Consider the following 17,524-nt stretch of genomic DNA (forward strand, 5'->3'; position numbering starts at 1 on the left):
ACTATTCCCACAAGAAATTGCAATGCACAGAGACGATTAATAATGCATTAAGCAATCCTGGAATTAAGATCAATTAGAGGATCACATTTCAGATGCCAGAGCCAAATTTGCTGGAATAAGAATGTAGAGGACCTCAGCAATCAATAGAACTAAGTTAATTGAGGGATTATATTACAAACTAAGCGCCTTGAACTACATCTTACAAGGCGGAGATCAGGGTGCTATGAACACAACTAAGTCATACAGTCGAAGGCCTAAAACATTCTATAAGACATGGCACTAACGAGAACTGGAAATGACCGTTAGAACATTGGAAGTTGTTCTCTTTTGCCATTCCACTCCCGTCATATTCACTGCCATTTTTTCAGGGGCTTCGCCGAGGAGGAGCCACCAGGGGTGGAGATGCTTCTCCTGGAAGCTGCAACAATCAGGAACATATAGTTTATATCAATGAGCAATGTAACAGCAGCAACCACAATGTCACGCTTGATAAATCTTTCCTCCAAGCAGTGGAAAAGCAAACTAAACATGAATTGCCAAGCCGACATACTTGATGGGATTTTGGTAGCACTTCGGGTCAAACGAGATGGTTTTGACTGCAACAACTTTTGTGGGGGCTTTGGCAGTTTAGAGGGAACAGCTGACCTGCATTCAATGGATCCAACACATCAAGGGAAGGCATAAAAGAGATCATTAGCCAGAACAATATCATGCATAGGGATATATAAACAGCTCGTAAACTTGCTTTTAGAGCATGAATATTAACTCCATAGTAACACATTTCATGAGAAAATTGCTAGTAGTAACACTTGGGACCAGTAAGCAGCATTGGCTTTTCTAGTACTTTCCCCCGAGGGCCTTTATTCTCTCTGTAAAGAAACAGCTAATTCCAGCATAAACTAAAAACACAAACATCTGCTGCTGATTTAGTAAACGCGATCATATGATAACCATAAATGGAAGGCATGCACATTGGGTAAACCATTTTCTACTGAAATAAGAGATTGCAAAAACCTCAACTGAAAATCACTTACTTCTCAATGTTTTCAGATTTCTCAGGCTGTTTCGGAGGTTCAGGAAAGAGAGTATACTCAACAACACTGCTAATGGAACCATCAGTTTCTGTGCCCATTGAAAGGTCACCATCAGATATATCACTCAATCTCTCCTCTAAATCTGCATCTTCCAATCCCAAGAGCTGCACATCATCGGTAGCACTCTGATCTACAGGCCCATCAGCAAGCTTAGATGGCTGGTAAAATTCCTTGTGATGTTTAAAATCATCCACTGACTGCTGTGAACCAGCTTCGGAATGCCTATCACTATACTCTGAACAATTGTCCCCATCAGAAGCTGCTTTATCACTTAAGCCTGAGAGTTTTCCACTTGACGTTTTCCGAACATGTTGAGGAGTACCTACTGAATGTCGTCTGGGAGAGGAGGAACCATATCTCAGTGAGGTCAAACTACGCTTCTCAGCACTGACATTAGTTTTGAGGGACTGCAATCGTTGAATCTCCTCATCCTTCTTGCTAATTATGTCCTTAAGAAAACCAACCTGCAGGATTAAAGATCAAATCAGAAAATGGAAAACCTACTCGCAGGATATACCAGAAAAAGTTGCAGCAAAACATAAAACTTCATGCGATAGTCTGTTGCCATAAAAATCACACCCTGTCTCTTGATCAGTATATAAGAATCTTAAAAAAAACTGGTTATAGCGTGAAATATTACAAAAATCTTAGACGAGGTCCTGCTCCTGCTATAATCAAACAAGAGCAAGATTTACAAGAAAGAAAAATCCAGTATCGGTTTGTTTCTCCTAGTTGAAACAGAGAAAAAGTTCCTTAGAGGCTTGAACTACTAATTATCAAAAAAAACCAGCAACCAACAATGTTCTCATCCGCAAAGATGTAAACTCCATTCTAGCTTGCATGAACATTTCATCTAACAGGTAGTCTTGTCTTTCTGTCATACTCCAACGAAAGTTTCGACATTTTACAATTAAAACCAGCAACCAACAATGTTCTCATCCGCAAAGATGTAAACTCCATTCTAGCTTGCATGAACATTTCATCTAACAGGTAGTCTTGTCTGTCTGTCATACTCCAACGAAAGTTTCGACATTTTACAATTTGCATTTTGCACAAGGTCTCCTAGCTCCGATGAAACAAAAATTTCCTACATAAACAAATTCATTACATTTCAAACGCCCTCCATCCAATAGCACCAAACATAAACTGAGTATGCACATAAAACTAGCAATAACAACTATGACATCTCATTCAAGAATCATTGCACTGCTTTTAAACTTATTTAGAATGGCAGATGACAGCAACTATGCCATCTACATCCGTTCTCCAATTTCATCACGTAAAAATCCAGATTTTCCGTACTCGCAAATACGTTTTCCCTGTGCTTTTCCTTTTGGGAAAAAATGAGAATGAGTTTCTCCGAGTTGCTATGCCACTACAGATATGCCCTCGGGAACAGATATGGACAGGGAAAAGATAAGATCTTAGGTTGGAGAACAAACTACAAAACAACTTGGTAACAACTATAGCTAATACCTGTTCCATTAGTTCCCTGATTTCTCTCCCCTCTTTGTTGCTCTTAGCAGCCCCCAGCTCAACACCAGATACCCTCTCCGCAAACTTGAGAGTACTTACAGTCTCGGAATAAGAATCAACATCAGGATTGAGTTGGACAAACATGAGAGTCTTGGCTTGACCACCTGGGTGAAAGAAAGATTGAAGAAGCAGTTAGCAAGAACTACAAAGTAAACTTCATAAACTATGGGAAAGAAAAATCTTAACGGATGCTATAGTTCCCTCTTCGTTATACATTGACATACATGAATCTTCCTGCAACCCTCACATTGACACGGGTAATTCTATATGTAGAAGTGACAAAACTAAAATGTGAAACACTCAGAAGATTATATTACATGTACCTAAAGAACTCTGCAGAACTTGCGTCAATTTGCTATTCCTATATGGTACATGAGGGCTCTTTTGTGCGAGAGCAAAGATAACATCTCCAAGTGCTGAAAGCGATTTATTGATATGTTGAGCCTCTTTAAGCCTATCTCCCGTTGCCTCCGATCGGTCCACTCTTTCACTTCCAGCGAGATCTACCAGATGGAGACTACCACGCAGAACAGCATCATTTTCCAAGTCGGTTCCTCGCACGTGAACAGTTAAAACACTGCATGAGTAACGCAGAAGAACCTTGTGATTAGATTTCAAATACTATTTTATCAAATACAGAGGCACTAAAAACAAAGAGTGTACCTATGAGATCGGCTGCTTCTTTCATTCAAAGCCGTGGCACCTACAGCCCGGTTAGTTAAGCCAATACTCATCAATTCTAGCACGTCTGAGGTCGATTTGACAGGATGCATGCTTGCATCAGGCACAGCTAACCCATTTGGTTGGGCAGTATTCCAAATCCCAAGTGTGTGCAAGTCAAGAGAAAACATGTCCATTTTATTTCAATAAAAAAAATATAAAGTGCAAACTGTAAAGAAGCATACTGTCCAGATATATGTCTCATAAAATCCCAGATGAAAACATCATGGCAGAACTACAAAGAAACCATATGGGAAGGATATCTTTTTTGAGGTCCATCACTTGAAAGTAGATCACGAACTTGCTCATTATATATTTCAACCATTTGCACGGCAACTTCATATATAACAGTAGCTGTTCTGATTTGTGCAATTTGAAAAAGGTCATTTAGGGCTCGATAATTGACACCCCAATCCCCCCTTGATGATGCACTAGGCCCACTCTGTCATTAGCATAACAATGTCTTTTAATAAGAAAGAAGAAGTGCAAGTTTTGTAAAGGCAGATAAAGATTTTGACATACCATGGTATATGTTTTCCCTGAACCAGTTTGACCATAGGCAAATATACACACATTAAATCCATCCAAAACAGAGCGAATTAATGGTTGAGTGTCCAAGAAGACCTCCTCTGCAAAAATAAAGTGCAGTTAGTTCTGCTTTCCACGTGAAAGTTTACTAAAATAGCATTGGTGAATGCAAACAGCAAGCAATTCAATAAAGATGCTTTATGGAAAGATAAACGGAACCTTGGGTTGCAGTAGGACCAAAAACCTTGTTGAACTTGAATAACCTGTGGCTGTCTTTTCCATGCTTCGTAGGATTTGCAACTACCAGGTCCCCATTTTCGCCAATATACTCAATTGTTGTTTGTTTCATACTCTGACCCGGGAGAAACGGTCTGATTCTACAGTACACTCTGATATTTCCTACTCATGAAACATGACGATTATGGAATAAACGAACAAAGTAAAGGAAGCGATGAATAAAGCAAGATAAGAGCAGGTACCTTTCAATTCTTGAATCTCATTGTACAACCTCCGATTCTCTGTTAAAACCACGTGGTAATTTTGAGCAGCATCTGCTAACCCTTTCAATTTGACTCCTGATCAATTCGAATCTAGAGATCGTGAGGAAGTGACGTGAGGAAAATTCAATAACAGATAGAAACAAAGAGCTCAGCCATACCCAAGCCGTTTAATTCCTCTGAGTGTTGTCTTCTGGTCTTCAAGACTTCCTTTTTCATAAATTTGGAGGCCACTCTCATGTCCTAGCAATTCAATGTGCTCATTGTGAAAGAATGCATTATCAACATAACGTAATTTCAAAAGAAGGATGGCAAGCAGACCTGCAAAGCATTGACTTGAAATTCAATAAACGTTTGGTACTTGTGTTCTTTTCTCTTCCATCTCTGATATTTACTAGCAGAAAATTCCTCGAGTTCTGCAACCTTCTTCCTTGAATCCTCTAGTAGGCACTCAAGTGCCTCCACCTTCTTTTCCAACTCAAGTTTAGTTTTGCTAGCCTCCACTTCTAATTGCAAGCGTTGATTTTCATACGTCTTTCTGGCCATCTCAATATCCCTCTTAAGAGCTGAAACTTCAGCACATATGTCATCCTTCTCTTTCTTCAACTTTACGACATCCATGTCCTCCAATTTTCTTCTCTCTTCTACTTTGATCTTGTCAATCTACAACAACAAAAGCAATGATTATAGCATTATTCAAAAATCGTAGAATAGGAAGGATTATATAGCAAAAACACAGATAGATGCTAATTCAACATTTTTTTTTTGGACGTAAATTCAACTTATTGAGCCTGCACAATTTCTTCTGCATGACTACACCATGGTTAAGTTACAACAACCAAGACCAAAATCACTGTAATGACACTGTTGGCTAGGTAGGCCTTCAATGGATAAAGCAAAAGATTATCCCAACAAACAAGATAAAATAAAAAAATAAAAAGACGATTGGAGCATAAACATGCACATATTCCATAACAACCAATATTCACTGCCAGCTTAAGTATAAAAGTACCTGCGGCTAATGCGCCTACTCAACTTTTCAAAATCATCGTAATAGCTTACAATCTTTAAGTTATGCTAAATTACTTTTGCCAAAAAATAACCTTTTGCCGCCACTAAATATCTCCAAAAATATGCAACTGAGTGAATAATAAATGTTTTCATTTGAATTTGCCCCCACAAACTAATAAAGCTTAACAAACATTTCTAGATTCGTGAAAAATGTAGTTGTCCATAGGGGAAAAAACTTACATAATCTGAAATGTTATGATAATTTTTTAGGTAAGAATCTATATGAATTACTAAAATTATCACGGACAATATTTTGCCCCCACAAAGAAAATTTTTTAGATTCGCCCCTGTTTATGGCCGAATTATTTGTCATGAGAAGTGAACTCATGAACTGAGGTCTTGTACAGAAAGCAGTTCTCTTAGACCACTTATGTTTATGCACATGTTACCATGGGAACTTGTCGAGTATTGTACTATGTTAATCATAGTTCCAGTAGCACAATTAAACGTGAAAGACATGCTTCTTCATAGAGGAAGATGAAAAAAAGGATTGGAAGATATCAACCATACCTTTATACTCTCTAAGTTCTTCACAGCAACCTTGGTAACAAGAGTATAGAAAGGAAATGTGTGAAAAGGTGATCAAGGAGTCATTTAATTTAAGCTAGATGAGATGTTACATGGAATACCTCATTTTCTTCACTAGTTCCCTTTGTAAGGGTCTCGAGTACTCTGATTCTTGACTGAAACTTCTGTTCCCGAGACTTGTGTACATCATTTTGCTGCAAGCAAAGCTAGTTAAGAATTTGAAGTACCCGATAAGTTGTAGAGCTTGAGAGTAAAAGTAAATTCAAATGTGATTACATGTCTAAAATTCTCGGCGTGAACTGACATTCGCCGCTCGATTATTTGCAGTACTTTTCTCAACAAACAAGCCATACGCTGTGCACAAAGTCCAACATCACCAGTTAGAAATCTAAGAATGAGATACTGCCAAAGCTTGAAAACATAGAGCTCAATATGCAAATAAATCTAGTTTTATAAAAAAAAAATATGGGAAGCCGCAGTGAAGGGAATGGAGCATGTGATAGCATATCCCTTACATGAGACAATTCTCCATTTTTTCTTTCAAAGCTTTCTTCCAAGATCCTGTTTGCTACACTGAAGAGCGACTGAGTAGGAGCATTCTGCAAGGATATCATAGAAAGAGCCAGAAAAACCGGAGAAGCCCGCAAACTTCAGATATGGCACACAGAAATGACATCTTAATATGTCAAAATCCATGAATAAGAAAAACGTAAGGAGTATCAGATAACATACTTCTAAGCTGGTTAACTTAATCAACTCCATGCTCTTTGTACTGAGTTGATCTGCAAAGAATTCTTGCTTCAACTGTAAAGTTTCCTGAATCTTATATCCAGGATGATGATTCGCACCGGCTAAAGGCTCTGAATACCAACACATTCCAAATTAGAATCATCAGAACCAGAAAAGCTTAAAGAAACAAACATAACCAATTCGGCTCTCCAACATGAAAACTAAAGATCCAGCCAATTCTAGCTAAGTATCCGAGAATATAATATCATCCCGTTGGCTCTTACCCTCAACTATGCCTTCAAAACCATCCATACATTCATCTTGCCCACGAGTTCCATTCAAACCAGCAAATCCCCCATTTTCAGCTTTGTGCTCTTCCAAATGGAAGTCCATGGTGGGATTGTTGCAGGTAGTTTCTATCCTGATCAGTTAGCAGGCATTGCTGCAGAAAAGGAAAGGATGCATCCACTGTAAGATACCTTTTAGCACATTTACTGAGGAATAGAGTCTAGCATATGCTGACAGTATTGGCCAAACACCGATGCAAGATTTCATATCTCTATTTAAGTAGTAAACACACGGTCACAACCACAAAGACAAAAAAAAAAAAAGACGTGACAGCAAAGCAAAGTGCGATGAACGTCAAGAAAATGCAGAAATTAGCGGCTTCATTCGGCGCACTTGTACAACTTCCAACACGACGACAGACGATGAGGGTTTCGGCGGACGGCTTCCAGTCGGGCGAAGCACATACGACGAAGCAATTTCACCCATAAAGACCAAGCGAGAGCGCGCAATCTACTCGCTATATAACATCAGCATCACCTCACAGTTTCCCCCACAAAGCACATTGCTCGCGCGGCGGAAATCCACACCCCGAGCACGAGCACCACAACATCAACCCCCCGCCGTCCCCGCGCTCAACAGGCAAAAAAATTACTGCATCGGCAAGCAAAATGCACCTCAATCTACCACAATCAAAGCTCCCAAAACCAGCAGGAACAGGGAAAGAAAAGACCACTCCGCCTCCCCGTCCCATTTCCCGTCCCCCTCGAACAAACAAACAAACCGAGCAGAACGCAATTCAGCCTCAGAAGCTCAGGCCAACAAGAAGCGCGCGGAAAGAAGCGACCAAAACGGCTCCAGCCGGCCCCGTTCCCTCACCCGAATTTCAGCCGCCGCATTACCAAATCGCCCCCCGCGTCTCGCGAAGGGACCGGCGAACCGAGCGCTGGATCCGGCGGGACGCGACAATGCGGGTCCGAGGAATCGAATCGTGTACCTGAGTGGAGCTCGGGAAGGCGAAGCCCCGGGAGATCTGGAAGCAAGAGGCGGGGACGAGGACGGGGGGAGAGCGCAATTCGCACGCAATGAAACAGCGACGTCGATCGGAATCGTGAAGCGCAAGCGTTCGATCACGGATGAATGAACGAAGATTTCCTCCGTCCGTCGCTCTTCGCCGTGCTTCGAACCGCTAACTCCGTCCGTGTTTTTAGATATCGAAAAGAGTTTTTAATATCGGCAAAAGGAAAGAAATCGACCGACCCCTTCGATTTTCAAAATTTTCGATTTCATTTTCATTTTCTCGTAATTTGAAATCATCCGGCATATATTTTATTAATATCTCGGCTTTTTTTTATTTTTAATAATGGCGGAATTGGGTGGGCCCCGCCCCAAACCCCCGCGACACGCGCATTTGTTTTTGGGGGCAGCGTTCCCGCCTTGTTGCTTCTGCCGTCTTCAAAAAAGGTCGCAACAGTAGCCCCCTCTCCTTTCCTTTCCTGGAGGAGGCCAATGGCGATGGGGTCCCACGCGGTGGCGACGTGGCGCATCCTCATTGGCCCTCGCGGTTATTTGGCGCAGAATCTCCTTCCTTCCGTTCTTCTCTTTTTTTTTTTTTTAAACGCCGAGGCTAATTCTGGGATGGGAAAAAATTCACCAAAGAGAAAATGACGAGAATATCCTTGGCCTTCTAGAAAGCCAAGCCTTTTTTTTGAAACTGACCTAATCACTTTAAATTCTTTTTTAATTAAAAACAAAATTCACTTCGAACCCTTATTTGAAATATTGTTCACTTCGTATCCTTATTTGGAAACAAGGTCCACTTCATGCATTTACTAGAAATTTTTCTCAGGAAAAAACCGATGGGTGTTCTTTTTTATCGAAAAAAAAAGTTGGCTTACAATTCTCCTCCAGATTTTGAAAATAAAAAGAAAAATGTTCTTTAGAAAGTTTTCATAAAATTTCTGCGATTCTCGTCGGAAGGTAATGTCTGTACTCGCGAGAGGAAACATTAACGGTGTTTTAATTTAATATGAGAACCCAAAACAAAATCCCAATGCTGACGTATGGATGATGAAGTGCTCGGCCGGTCCTCCAAAGAAATATCCAAGTGTTAATTTTTGGAAATAAAGCCGGAACCAGATTCTCGAAAACATCTTTTTTATTCTGAATTTTCTTTTTTGGGTTTGGGCTTTTCTTCTTTCTGCCGATTCTCCAAAATCCGTTGTATTGGGCCAATAAGGCCCAATGGGCCAAGTCTAGATCCAGAAGGAAATGGACCGACCCTTTGAGCCCATTTAAAGGCCGAGGCTTTTTCTTTTTTTATTTGGATGAGCAAGTTAGCTTGAATAACGGTCAACTTTGAGGGGAGATTAGTCCTGCTTATAAGCCCGCATGAAATTTTCTCCTATATGAACCGTTCTATGCTTGCAAAACACGCTTTTGTGTTTGGTTCATCTTTCCTCTCCAGTCGAATCAAAAGATCAAATTACTCCAAACACATCTCGATGAACGAACGAGATAATCTGCCGAAACGCTCTATCGAGAATAACCATACCACCCTCCAGAGATGCCCAGAGACTAACTTAATAATTACAGAACTACCCATTACAAGCATCGAATGAACGCTAGTTAACCAAGGTAAAAAATCGGATCGACGAGATGGGATGAATGCCAATCTCGATCGGAGGTGGAGGGAAATATGACCCTTCTGGAAAATGATGGGAGATCGAAGAAAAGGCACACGCGACGTGAGCTCACTTGTCTTTAGTCGGCTAAAAAGGAGGCTCGCGTCTTCCTTTTATGCAAAAAAAAAGTGACTTTTCTTTTCGAGAAAGTATGAATTGAGGACAGCGTGTAGAGATTTCATTATAACACGCATATAAAGTATGTGAGAGAACAGTTATCCTCATCAAGCGCAAAGCACCTTAGGAGGCAGCATCTAGGTTCTAGGGTTGAAGGCAGGCATAGGAATAGGATGGTTTGAAAATTAAGAATTTATGTCCGTCTTAAATCAAAAGCATATTATTTACAAAACACGTGCATTTAATACATAAAGTGAGCGAATCCAAGGCATCGTCAAAGTAATTAATGACGAGAAAAAAACCCGATAAGTACACTTTACAAGTACCTAATCATACTACTACGAATATAATATGTGGTTAGGTGGGTCTTATCCATACATATGGTACCGAAAAGAAAAGTGCCGTTGCGAGATCGCTAATTCAATCTTATGCTGTTTATCAATAGGGTTTTTTTTTTTGCGTATTGGATCGACCTTTTTTCTAGAGCAATTTAGAAATGGCGATTGCAGATTGGATATGTTATTTTAAGTGATCGGATAATATATATTTAAACAACCCAATTGGACTGACCGCTAGGTTTAATTAATGTGACACTGGGCCTGAGTAAAGGGGCTTGTCGTGGCTCCCATAAAGTGCGTGCCCCACATCAACTAGGGTTTTTAATATTTGGTATCTTCGGTGCACATCATACATTAAAATCTAAAAAGCCTAGGAAATGGTGCCACTAACTCCTAAAGTCCTAACCCTAGTGAATGTGCCCCCCATCCACTGCTGCCACTACATCACGTCCTACGTATTGGACCTAAAAAGATTGTTGATTTTCTTGTGGATTAATATGTTTCTTTTTTTTTCTTTTTTGTAGAACGGAATAGGGTTCTAGCTAGTATCACAAGATTAGAGCGGGTGGTCCACCTCGTGATTATGTAAAATGGGCATATATTTTTCTTCAAATGATGATGGCAGGAAGTTTCCTCTAATAAATCGTTGGATCGATGGTCACAAGCATGAAAATCCTTTACATTTTCTTTTTGGAAAATCCACCGTAAAGACGTCAGATCAATCCTAATTTTTTTCTTAAACTTTTTAACAATTTGTCAATATAGTCATTTTGGCTGATTGGCTGGAAATCACTAACATAAACGTCAGGCGTCTTATGTGGCACGGCCGGCACTGACTGGATACTCGGCGCCGACGCAAACGATTTTTGTAAATTTTATAATTATACAAATTTCTTTTAAAAAAACTTATTTCTTTTCCTTTTTTTTCTACTGAAGTATCGCCGGTGGCCATCCAATTCGGATGATGTCCAGTCCATATTCCTTTTTTATTTATGGGGAGATAAATTCTTATTCAATCTTTGACACTTTCTACATTGTTTTTGTTTTTTCAAAAGGGCAAAAGCCACCAAAAATCACAAATTATGTCAACTGTAATACATTTACTCTAAACTTTTTTCTGTGACAATGAAAATCCCAATCTTATATATGTGTGACACATTCACCATCTGTCAAAGTTCTATTAATGAGAACCGTTAAAAATCTATCTACACGAACACCAGAAAACAAACATGTTGACAAGGCGCCCACGTAACTTAAGTGAAATAAAAACGACGATATTTTGGCCGGAAAATCGTATAACGGAACGTTGACGGAGGGTAAATGTGTCACATAGGTACAAATTTTGGGTTTTTTATGTCACAATAAAAAATTTAGAGTAAATGTGTCACGGTGGACATAGTTTTGGATTTTTCAGTGGTTTTTTCCCTGAATTCACACCATCTATGCTTGCGAAATGTAACAAGGCTCAATCCGGGATAACCCTCAAAGTAAAGTTATTCACCAAAAGAAAATAGTAAAGTTGCGGTAATGCACTGACATTTTCCTAAAAATGATCGCTTGCACCGCTTAAAAAAAATCATCATCCACAAAAAAGTATAACCATAAATTGTTGTCGATAACGAAAGCATTTATCATTAAATAATTATTTTAAGTAATACAAACAATCACTTTTTAGAAAATATTTTCTAAATCATTAATTTTTCACGAATCAAACGAAGCCTTAGGCTCCGTTCGTTTGGCGGAAAATATTTTCCGGGTTTTCCGGTGTTCGGGGGGCGGAAAATGTTTTCCGTGGAAAAATATTTTCCTTCCCCCCCTCACAAAATAGCATAAGTCTATGGAAAATGACTTCCGCTTCTTCAAAAGCGGAAATCATTTTCCGGAGCTTCTTCTTCTTCTTCTTCACTAAGGTCGCCGGCCGCCGCCACCGGTCGCCGCCGGCCGCCCGCCGGCCGCCCGCGAAAAATATTTTCCGAAACTTTTTCATATTGATCACCGAACACCGGAAAATTATGTTCCGGAAAAACATTTTCCAGGAAAATGACTTCCGGGAAAATATTTTCCAAAAAGAGAATATTTTCCGCCAAACGAACGGAGCCTTAGAATAGCTGCGTTTTCCTTTTATATTAGTTGGAACCTAGATGTGGTTCGCATCTCTCAATCGCACCCGCTCAAATGGAAGTATCATGAAGCCCTCCTCCCATACAAACAATCATGTTTTGGAAAATATTTTTCAAATTATTCATTTTTCGCGAAACAAACGAAGCCTTAAAATAGCCGCGTTTTCCTTGTATATTAATTGAAACTTAGATGTGATTCGCATGTCTCGATCGTGCCCCCTCGAATGGAAGTATCATGAAGCCCTCCCCCCTTCGTCTCCTTCCTTACAATCCGGGTGCACATTTCGTCTCTTCCCTTCGCATTGCGCAAGGCAGGATGCATGGTCCCGAAACGCATATGGCAATGCGATGATTTTCATTACTCATTTTGGGTGGACTGGAGTGTTGTAAATGCGAACGAATCGTTCGTACGTTCTCAATCGATGCCGAGCGCATTCACTCGAAGGGCAAAAGGAAAGAACAAGAGGAACAAATGGCGACAGTTGTGTCGGAATGGAGGGGGACCCCAACGACAATTTGTCGTAATGGGGGGGACCCCAACGACAATGTAATGCGGGTGCAAATTGCGTCCCGGAAACATCGGCATGGCCAAGGATGATTGTGTGATGGACCGGTGCCTGTTAGAATTTCGATGGTTCACCTCTCACGATGCACTGAGGTCCGGCACCATCATGGGCACGTAGATCTCGGTGGTGTTTTTGCCCTAGTGATGTCGGATCATCGACCATTCTGAGCTTGCCAAGCATGACCGTCGGGCCATCGGAGAACTCGTTGAGCTTGTGCATATATCGGGACGAGCTGATGTGAAGGAGTCTTTTTTTTTTGGATTGACAGGATATGTTTGGTGCACTTTTTCGGTTCGAATAATTTTCACATAAAACTCATGCGGAGAAACTCGCATAGGCATATAACCTGCCAACGTTACTCTAAATGGAACACTATAGTTTGAATATGAAATTTGGCCATTCGAACCAAGCTCTTATCACTGATTACATATGGGCCTCAACTAATCTTCATTTAAGTTACTTCTCCTATTATAAAATATACTGAGAAAAAGAAAATATAATATCGGACTCGTTGCTTGGTCGCGTAACGAAGGTTCAGTTAACGAGATTAAGGTGGAGCAACAAAGTCTGGAAAAAGAAAGCACTTACAGAAGATGACCCGCACAATAGAAGAAATTTAAAGAGATACATGCATTCGCCACTCCGTGTGCTCCGAAACATTCAAGGCCCGTGAAGAATCTCCGGACGACGAGCTCATGGAACGAAGCGGCGGGCATATCGACGTTTCCGCGTATTACTACTTCCAGGAGATGACTCGATCCGTAAATTTCGATTTCGCAGACAGTCAAGCACGAACCGTACAAGGCCGATATCAACTGCCATCTTTAACAAAAAGCCAAATGCATCGCCAAGAGCACGAGAAGTGGCAGGTGGGGCTTTCGCTCCACTCTCGGTTGCCGACTTTCTTTTCGCCTCACTGAAAAAGGCATCGTAATGATTTGTTGTTGGGTCGAATAGTCGGGATCGCACACTATTAAGGTGGCTACAGCCGATAGATTTATAAATTCTGGACGACGTGGGTTTCAAAGAATGGAGCAGGTGGGGGTCGCGCATGCATTTCAGTGCCACTTAAAAAAGGTGTTGGTTTTTGCTCCCTCAGATTGGGTACGGACGTGTCTGAGCCACTTCACGCCATACAAGAATTGAATCTCTCACAATCCGTGTAAAGCGACCCGCCAAGAATCGACCCGAGCCCACTGTCCCCCGTAGTTGTTGCTTTTTGGTTGGACGAGGTGGACAACTGACGCTTGCCAGAAATAGTGTAATTGTGGCCGGCGAGGGCGGCCCTTGATAGATAGGGCGAGGGCGAGGGTCGCCTCGCCAGCAGCCGGCCGGCCCAGCCCTCTCCGGGCATCGCCGGTGACTAGGCAAAGAAGAAATAAAAAATCAAAGAAAGGGAAAAGTTCAAAAAAAAAAAGGAGGTAAAGAACAAAAATGTCCTTGACCATCCGGAAAGTCAGACCCTTCTTTGAAACTAATATAGTCGCTCCATACCTTTATTTGAAACAAAATCTACTTTTTATTTGAGAAAATTATGGCATTTCAGGCCCTTATACGAAACAAGGTCCACTTCAGGTTCTTATTTGAGAAAACGAGAGCATTTGAAGTCATTATTTAGAATTTTCCCCGAGAAGAAAGCCCTACGTAGGCAAAACAAGTGACCGGATGACCGAATTTTGAGAAATGAATAAAATTTGCAAGAACACTAATACGCCTCGAATAGCAAGACGAGTAATATATAAAAATCTCGGAATTTACAGTAAAGAGAAAATATAAAAACCTCGCTTTATGAGAAGGCCCAGATAATTCTCGGTGGATGCACCTGCCCAACATATTAAAATGAATTAATAAAAACTAAAGGACCGGTACCTAAGTTAAATCAAATCAATCAATCATGGTGATTCATGTAAAGACATGAAAACATGCAATGAGAAACAAAGGGACAATGATAGTCTCTCTAGGGTCGCCTAAGATCTACACGATGTTGATTCATATAATTCCAATCGAATGTTGTAATTACATATGTAGCCTATAGTTTGATAGCATCTCTTTCACCTTTTTCTTTTTGTGGGATTTTTTTTAAAAACTTTTCCTATATTACTGTCTGTCCAATCCACAATCATGGAGACCGAGAATAGGACTTTTGATGTTAATCGAAGGAAAATGTCAAAGGGTTGTCCCAGTGTGCCTAACGACAAAGACGTTTGTTGCACCAGCTCAAGGGGTTTGGACCGAAGCAGGTCATGTCCTCTGAATTTCGCACTAGCTAATCTAGAGATTTTCAAGAACGCCTAGGATCCCACTTCTCTCATATTCATGAATTAACTGTTAAAATCAAATCAAATATCTTCCGTTGCATAAAAGATAATGAAAAAAACAATGCAAAATTTAAGGAGTATTGTTGGGAATTGAATTATTAACTTGTGCACTCATTCAATATCTCTGACAAATTTCTTTTTTTGGTTTTTTGTAAAGTTTAAGTTGTCAAGGAATAAGTTTTTTTTTTTTTGGGTGGAACAAGAAATAAGTATGCTATTAGCATATTTGTCAGCAAATTCTACGTAGTTAATATTGACTATTCAGATTACCAAACGAGTGATTTATTAATTAGAAAAATCCCCAAAAGAAAAAAAAAATTGCAAGCCGTACATTAATAACACTAAAGCTGCCAAAGTTGATTTACAAAAATTCATTTTTTACGATATGCGATGAACAGTAAATAGCATTCAACCAAGCAACACATGTTCGAGCACTCACGAATTTTCTGTGTACTTTGCGAGCAAAATTTGAAATTAGTCTCGATAATCTTCATGATGTTCTTTTCTTTGATACACAGCTCAGTTCAGTCGTATCAAAATCACTCGATCGATATTTCTAATCAGTTCGCTAGGCGTGTTTGCTCATGATGAGGAGGGGATCTTGGGCGCGCATGTGAAGCTAACTCACACGGGCCAATGGATTAGGGCGGGTTCTTCAGCCGTGGGACCTCGACCCGTTCGATGATTCGTGCGACTTAGACTCTCGTTAATCGAGTGCAGTCAGCTTTTCCTTTTTAATGAATAGAGAGTACTCTGCCTCATTTTCCATTAGTAATGATGGACCTTGCTTTTTTCATCGAGACTTTTGCCTCATTTCGAGTACTCTCGTGGCGTTTTTTCCAAACCAAAACAGGACAAGGTAAAAAAAAAAAAAGTTAACTTGCAATTCTTTTTTGGTCTAAGGTTCCAGTTATTTGGTGAAGAATGAATAATTGAAAAAATATTTTTCTAAAAATGATCGCTCGTGTTACTTTACAAAAATAAATTAACGAAAAATATTTTCATCGTCCGCGAAAATATTTAGATGTAAAGTGTTGCCGATCATAAAACCATTTTTCATTGGCGAATAATTTCAATGACACGAGCAATCATTTTTTTGGAAAATATTTTCGAAATTATTCATTTTTCGTGAAACCAACATAGGCCAAATTTGCTTCGACGCATCTCGATTCTCTCTTTTTTCCCCTTCACGGCGCACAGTGTGCGAGACTATATATCCAAATCTATAATAAATAGAAAATGAAAATATTTTAAGGTTTCGTCTGTTTCGCGGAAAATGAATAATTTAAAAAATATTTTCTTAAAAATAATCACTTATATTGCTTGAAATAATTAGTCAATAAAAAAATTATTATCGACAAAAGTTCGAACTAAACATATTTACGGACAATAAATATATTTCAATTTTATTTATTTTTATATGTAATATTTTAAAATTATTTATTTTTTACTAAACAGAAGGTAAGTAGGCACACTTTCGAGAAAGTGACAAATCGTGGTCCGCTGAATGGGGAAACTACTGTGGATGTCTGTAGATATTGGAACCGTTGGCCATGTAATCTGGTCTGAGGCCAGAGAAACCGACAAAGCGGTGGCATTGAATAGCCCAACTTATTGCAACTTCTTTAGATGCTCTTTTGTTAATTATGGACCGGATGAGTGTTAATTCGAGACCAATTTGGTCTCTCATTCGCACTCACCACATTTGACTTGGTCTAGGGTGATGTTTATAAAAATTCTATAAAATTGGTCAGGGGTCACTATTAATCATTTATACATGTTGTGTCTCTGTAAGTAGCTTACTAATCTTCCCCGAGACACGCATCATGTCGATTAATGATCGCTCTAATTTCACTTGAGATGATCTTACGGTGTATCCCGAATTTTCTAGCGTTAAAGCCGATGGTTTGATAAGGGGTACGCAATTAATTGTGTAAATTAAAAATAATAACTATTATTTCCTGTATAAACTACCCAGTTTCTAATATTCAACGGAAAAGGAGAACCTTTCCTTTGCCTCACCTCATAAGAAGCTCAAACAGCTCATGGTGTCGTAAACCTGTCAAAATGAGTCATAAAACGATTTCTTAACTCATTTTTATGGGCTAAATTATTATATGGGCTGGCTATATTCAGTAAATGGGTTTAAAATGAAAAGGCTTAAAATAATATAAATATTAAATGGGTTCATAACTTACTTGGACTTGACCAACTTTTATGACTCTCTTTTCACTCTCTTGTGCCTCGCTCGATCTCGTGCTTGATCACTCCGCATTCTTATCTCAGTTATGAATTTTTAGATTGAGTTAAATATCAAACTATTTAGAAAACATGGATCGCGTAAGAATTGAGCATGAGTTGGGTCGGGGCATGAATCGCTAAATTTATATTTC

At 39.7% G+C, this 17,524-nt stretch overlaps 1 protein-coding gene across 1 annotated transcript; it reads right to left on the minus strand.

Annotated features, from left to right (window-relative positions):
- Nucleotides 1-35: 35 nt before the first annotated feature.
- Nucleotides 36-8,006, minus strand: LOC115675542 (kinesin-like protein KIN-14J). The gene is made up of 19 exons (XM_056318390.1): nt 7,868-8,006; nt 6,988-7,145; nt 6,707-6,834; nt 6,490-6,573; nt 6,251-6,328; nt 6,076-6,168; nt 5,957-5,986; nt 4,697-5,038; nt 4,537-4,618; nt 4,358-4,453; nt 4,098-4,277; nt 3,873-3,979; nt 3,613-3,792; nt 3,294-3,457; nt 2,954-3,207; nt 2,571-2,734; nt 1,035-1,558; nt 551-645; nt 36-418 (listed from the first exon to the last, which is right to left on the minus strand). Exons 2-19 carry the CDS (start codon nt 7,094-7,096, stop codon nt 351-353), a joined length of 2,778 nt encoding a protein of 925 aa, XP_056174365.1. The 5' UTR covers nt 7,097-7,145; nt 7,868-8,006; the 3' UTR covers nt 36-350.
- Nucleotides 8,007-17,524: the final 9,518 nt, after the last annotated feature.

Source organism: Syzygium oleosum, unplaced genomic scaffold (assembly GCF_021117445.2).
Source record: "Syzygium oleosum isolate NSW1041296 unplaced genomic scaffold, Sole_v2.1 Sole_v2.15, whole genome shotgun sequence".
Classification (NCBI taxonomy): domain Eukaryota; kingdom Viridiplantae; phylum Streptophyta; class Magnoliopsida; order Myrtales; family Myrtaceae; genus Syzygium; species Syzygium oleosum.